Source organism: Nestor notabilis, unplaced genomic scaffold (assembly GCF_000696875.1).
Source record: "Nestor notabilis isolate BGI_N333 unplaced genomic scaffold, ASM69687v1 scaffold32508, whole genome shotgun sequence".
Taxonomy (NCBI): Eukaryota; Metazoa; Chordata; class Aves; order Psittaciformes; family Psittacidae; genus Nestor; species Nestor notabilis.
Genome location: NW_009939268.1, coordinates 1 through 6,482, shown reverse-complemented (window position 1 = coordinate 6,482; position 6,482 = coordinate 1). Strand labels below are relative to the sequence as shown.

General features: G+C 38.2%; 1 protein-coding gene across 1 annotated transcript in view; it reads right to left on the bottom strand.

Moving 5' to 3' along the window:
* Positions 1 to 1,677, bottom strand: part of LOC104409792 (alsin-like) — a 10,501-nt gene extending 8,824 nt beyond the window's left edge. The window contains exons 1-3 of the mRNA XM_010019765.1: positions 1,581 to 1,677; positions 1,198 to 1,275; positions 946 to 1,079 (exon numbers count right to left, since the gene is read on the bottom strand). Of these exons, the coding sequence (XP_010018067.1) occupies positions 946 to 1,079; positions 1,198 to 1,275; positions 1,581 to 1,673 (305 nt within the window). The 5' untranslated portion in view covers positions 1,674 to 1,677. The remainder of the gene's footprint in view (positions 1 to 945; positions 1,080 to 1,197; positions 1,276 to 1,580) is intronic.
* Between the last annotated feature and the right edge of the window lie 4,805 nt (positions 1,678 to 6,482).

Genomic DNA, 6,482 nt, shown 5'->3' with positions numbered 1-6,482 from the left:
CAGCAGGGAGGCCTGCTTAACTTTGCATCCTGTTGTAGGTGTCAGCACTGTCAAAAGAAATTACCAGTGAATGCTTCAGGAAGCACACTGAGAAGTAATCCATGTAAAAACATTAGGTTGTGTCTCCCATTTTAATCTGAAATTTCAGAGTGTGCTTCAAAGATACTGAGTCCTGTACAATTACTTCTATCGTAAACCAGTATATAGTGCTACCAAATACTGATGTCTCACCAGTAATTCTTTAAATTTACTTACATTTCTTCTATTCAAAGATTTCAGTTATGACTTAAATAAAACAAACATGATTTTTCCCCCAGAGATAATTAAGCAAAATGACCTCATGTAGCTGCTATAAATATGGTTATATGGACACTTTTAAAAATTATCTTTGCCAAGGTGTTAAAATGCTCTTCTGCAGTTGAGCAGAGTTTTCTACTATTATCTTATGCGCTGTTTGGAAGAGGTGTAGTAGCTTATTCTATTCAAATACGCACCCACTGCCATCATTGACATACTAAATTAATTACCAAGAGAATAATTGGCAGAAGGCAGAGAGGTTGTCATTGACTTAATCACTCAAGTGTAACTGAGTTTTTCTCAGTGCCTCAGAAGTCACAGCACCTGTGAACTCAGGTTCTAACAGTCAGTTCAGATAGAAATTAACACCATAATTAATCCGAGGGACAATAGCAGCATGTTTGCTATCCTGTAATTTCATGCTGTTACCTCCATATTCAAGTAGTAATTAAAGCAAGAACAGCTATTAAAACCAATAATTTTGATCTTCTTAAGCAGGGGGAAAGACAAATGGAAAAGGAAAAACATTCTCAAAATCTCACTGTTTCTTTGGAAAAAAATATTTTTAGCTGGCCTCTGACAAAAGACAATAGTTATGTTCCACAGTATTACTGAACCATGAGAAGTTACTTCTTACTCAACACTCACAATGCTTTAGGTTTGTCCTTCTCATTCTCATACAAGCTAGGTTTGAAGTAAGTTCCTGTGATTTTTATCCCAGATCCCCACTCTCCACTGAAGAGACCTTCAATATAATCTCCATTTGGCAAGGTCAGAGTTCCCTTGAGAGAAGATAATAAAAAATTTAACTGAAATCCATCGAGAACCAAATTACAAGGAAAGAAACCTTTCCCCCCGCCCCGATGACAACAGTTTACAAGTAAGAGCTGTAACACCAACCTTCCCGCTCAGAGTCCAGTTATCTGAAAATTCCCCCTCATAGATTGTATCATCCTCAGAAAGCAGAATTCCAGTCCCCTATAAAGAGAATCATAAAGAGCACAAAGTAGTAATTATAACAGGCAGCCTGATTGTGGATCTAAAGATCCACTGAAAAATGTGTTACTAACTCTTAGCAAATAATTCTTTTTAAAAACAGAAGTTTCTGAAGTAGTCCTAGGAAAACAGAGCAGGGATTATAAAGACAGTTTAAAAAGCCAGGACAACAGCTGGTTAAAGGAACAGAAGGTGTACACAGCCTAGCATACACTCATCTACCCCAGAAAATTACCTCACTTAGAGGAAGAAGTCACTATAGCACAAGAGTCTGGTGTTCAACTCACCATCATTTTGTTCATGCTGAAGGCTCCCTCATAATACAATCCAAACTGAGTAACCACAACACCATTGCCTTGGCAAACATCATCTTGCCACATTCCCATATACTTTTCTCCTCTGGAAATAAAAAAAAAAAAAAAAAAAAGTAGGAAGAATACAGTCTTAGTAGCATATTTATATCTTTTCTTTGGCTTTAAAAGCCAAATATTTGGCCATTACAGAGACTATTAGAGTCATACAGCACATACTTTAGATCTGTCAATCTAGTTTCTCTAGCTTCATGGAAATAAAGACCCTTTAACAGAAGCAAACTATAAGAAACTTCCTTTCCCAATTCACTTTCAAATTGGCCACATCCAACCAAACTCTTCCTGATGATCTGAAACAATGCTGAAGCCCCACTAAGCCCAATTCCTATCCAAAGGAACCTAAGCAGTAGCTACAGCACACAAGAAAGAGGGAAACTTATTAGATAAAGCTGAACCAGGTCAGCTAAGATTTAGCTGCATGTGAAATGGGATCTTAGGCTTCCTCAGGCATCTACCTGATGTATTTAACAGTTACTTAGAAAAGATGCAAGAAGCCTATTTTAGGCATTCTTTTTACCAAAGCATTTCATTTCTTCACCTAAACTCAGGCTCAATTTGAAAGGACAATAAATGAAAGAAACCAAGCTGTTCCACTTGGGGGATAGGAGGGAGACCTACAAAGTCATATATGAAATTATGAAAATTAATTAGAGTGCAGAAATTGTAAGGAAACAGATCATGTTGTAAGAAGTTTCTGGAGAGCAGCCTAACAAAGGTCATGCCACAATATTAAGCAACTAAAGACTGCTCACAAGTAAATATCGGCTTCTTCCAGACTACTATTTAAAATACTCTGCTTATTACAGAGCATTTTCCTCCTGATACCCACAAAAATTATGGTCATAGTAAAGAGAGCAAGCCCAGCCATTAATCTGAATTCAGGGATATCTTCCAGCTGATTTGACCCATAACCTCATAGAATGCTGGCCTGAGTCATCATGACAACTACAAGGGCCTCTGCTGCATGAAGGCTGCTTGAAGAGACAGAGGCAGCAGCATACTCAGTTACCAGGACGGAAATGTAACAGAGTAGAAGTCCCACTAGCTCAAATGACTGCTTTGCAACAATGACAGCAAGTTATAAGAGTGTCTGCAGCTATGCATTATTTGTGTGAGCTGAAGAATAAGAAATGAAGAAAACGAATCCTTAAGCCACAAACATGCACATACTCTTTACTGAGACCAGTAAGAAAACTATCATGGGGGCAGCTTGCTCATAGTTGAGTAACTGGAGTACAAAGCAAATGCCACGCTCCTCCCTCACCGTGAACTGCCACTGCATTTACAAATTCTGGAGGTGAGAGGAGTTCTGCGAGAAAAGCTGCCATCTCTTCGGTTTGTCCTAGGTAAATAAATGACTAAAAGTATGTGGCGACATATTGACGCTAGAGTATAAGAACAGCCACCACCACTGAGCAAGACCAGATACAAAACTGACATCAGGAAATACCTAGAGATGCTAGAATAGCTCTGTTTCAGGAAAATACCCACGTACACACTCCCACACACACCTCCTTCACCTCCAGAATTTTTACTATTCTGCTTTTTAAGTGGGCACTCAGTTCAGTTAAGCCAAAAGCAGTTCTCTTGTGCTCTCACTCAAAGATCTCTTTTCAGGAAAAAAACAGCATTAAATTGGTGACTGAAAAAACCCAAATTACATTGATTTATATGAATCTGTGCTCAGAGAGCATTCATTTAGTGCACTTACCTATTGCCGTTCTGTTTCTGAGAGCATTGTTTCATTAATTTACCCTGAGAGAAAGCACTTTCCCTCCACTACACTAACAGAGTAAGTCAATGGAGAACTTGAGCACAAGCACTACACAATCCTGTATACTGGATCACTGAACACCCCAGTCTTACAGGCCTGAGATAACGGAATAGTCTTCACATGACATAAAACTTCCAACACTTGCACTAGATGCCTTAATAAGATACCATATTCAGTGCTAGTTTTCAGGCAGGGGTATGATAGGAAAGCAAGGCAGAAAAAAACCAAATCAAAACAACCCTCCCCCACCATCTACTCCAGAAGCAGCACCAAAAAGCAGCCTCTAGACCCAGTTGTTTAGATCATCATCCCAGAAAGCCTAGTATAAAAAAAAAAAAAATAATAAAAACAACATGCACTACTACTGCAACTAACAGATGAAATCCTTTCCTCCTCTTTTTGCAACTGTACATCATACTTGTTTTAAGGATTTGTGGAACTGAAGCATTACCTTGTGATATCATCAAAAACTCCATAACCACTCTTCTTATCCATCGTCCACTGTCCAATGAACATACTGGGAGAGGAAGAGGTCAGCTTCCCACTGCGTAGCAGCCCATGCCCATGACGCATGTTGTCCTGAAAACACCCTTCATACACCTCACCAGTAGCATAGCTACAATGAAAAAGAGAGTAAGAAAGATTCTTATAATCTATGTCTGTTGCGAGGCTTTGTTTTGGTTGGCTTTGGTTTTCTGGGGTGTTTTTTTTGGTTGGGTGGGTTTGGTTTTGTTTTTTTTATATATACACACACACATTTGTTCCTCCAGAACAAATCAACTCTCTTATTCCTTCTAGGAATTACACTGCAGCCACAGCAAGCAGGAACTATAGTAGAAGTGTATTTGGGGATAAAAGTGAACCTTTAATACAAGTCTTTTGATGCTTTGTTGGTTTAAAGCCACTCTGCACAACAAGCAAAGCAATTAGATGTTATATTTCTCTAGAAGAAAGTTTCCTCTATTGTTGAAAGGTGGTAGCAACATTAGAGTAGATACTTAGATATTAATAACAGAACACTGTACAAGTATGCATTGAGCAATATGCCAAAAGCAAAGCAGAAAATAAGCCAACCTAACTATATTCACCAGTCTGAAATGTAACAAAGCTACATGCTGAGGCTTGGTAAGCAGTGCTCCAGAGCATCAGCCCTGCCCTTCCTTCTGCATTGACAACACCACAAGTGCTACATGTTACCTGTAGACTCCATGCCCACACATTTTGCCTTCCTTCCAGTACCCTACATAATGGTCATCCTTATTCAAGGCTTTGTTTGGCACTTGGTATTCACCATACCTGTCAACACACAGAAATGGAACACAGGCAACTATAATTGCTAGCACACTTCATTAAAAACAGGAGCAGATACATATCACAGACCCATTCTAAAATGAGACTACTCTATGTAATCAAAATTCTCTACATAATTTTTAGCTCATGTCTTCAACTATGACATTACTTTTTTCTTTCTTTTTTTAAAGGGAAAGCAGGAATTCCAGCATCACTAGATCCATTTAGTCTGTACAGCTTCTATCCTGTCTGACTGGCATGTTGTACATATTCCCCTCTCTCAGCTTTCGGAAGGCTGCAAGTCTTCCCACATCCTAAGACTGCTTCTACCTTTGTTGTCTTCTCCAGATCCCGATAATTTAAATCCAGCTTTATTCCAGAGAAAGATGAGAACATACACTGCTACAGAGACTACTAAAAAAAAGAAAAAAAAAGGATGCTAGCTTCCAATTACGTTAAAACAGTGACACAGAATTGTTCACAAATTCAATATGCCTAAAAAAGAGACAACTTTCATTTATTGATGGTAATCTGAGAAGATGAAAATACAGTTATGAAGGTTCTCCTGAGAGCATACCTACCCCCAACAAGACGTTACTAAGTGTTGAGACTATATCATGTATGCTGAATACAAACAGATGCATTTGATAATCCTAGCAATTATAGCTAAACACCAATCATTTCTTTCTGGTGGGGATTTACTTGCACTATTTCCACCTCCAACAACCCCAAAATCACCAGGCTTAGTTACACTTACTATTAGTTTCAAATGACCAAAGCTCTAATCTGTTTTTCAGTTTGACATTATACCTATAGCTATAGTGCATTTTAAAAACCTGTCTGCAGCCCGACCACATTCCCATTTCCCCTCTAACTCAATACTCTGAAAACAAGCCAATGAGACTCCACATATATTTTTACCCTGCCCAGTACAGACATGTGTGCTCACAAGATTCATACAAAAAAGCCTTTGCAAAGAAGTTAACTGCTTAGCCTCAATATTGCCTTAAGCAGAATCTTAGCAAGGAAATCCATAGAATATTTCAAAGGTGTGTAATAAATTGTTTTCAAGTGGTCTTATTTGTTTCACTAGGTAACTTGGATTATGTCTAGAACTTCTGTCAATCCTATTTTCAGACTCCTCTATACTAGTTACCTTAATCATCAGAATCACGTACTCTCAGGTTTTTTTTCATCACCCAAACCCTGAAGTCTCAATTCAAGATTTTATTGTCTCCTTCCTGAATTATTAAACCCTTGCCCTACCAGAAATACAACAAGGAAAACATTAGAGAAGAGGCATCACTACATGGTATGAAAGGCCTTGCATTTTCTAGATGGATTAAAAACACCAAAAAAATTCCGAAAAAAGTTACTTTTGAGAGATAATTGCAACACAAAGGTAAGTTACCTATACACCAGAAAGTTGACTGCAGACTTCTCAATTTGTTTCCTCTGCTTAGAAGTTTACACCCCCCCCTCTTTCTCCTCAGCTGTTTTACCATTTCCTTCCTCCATCCTACAGCAGATTACCCCAATTAGTTTCAGTTTTTATGAACAAACAGATTTTTAATCACACAAGTACAGAGTCTGTTGTGAAGACAACTAACATACCTCTGCGTGAGAGATTATCTATCAACAGATAGATCTTGTTAATGGAGATAACCCTTAGTCAATAAGAGTCACTGCAAAACCTTTAATTAAGAGGTTTTTGTTATTATTATCTCACACAACATCCTTGTCTCTAAATTGGA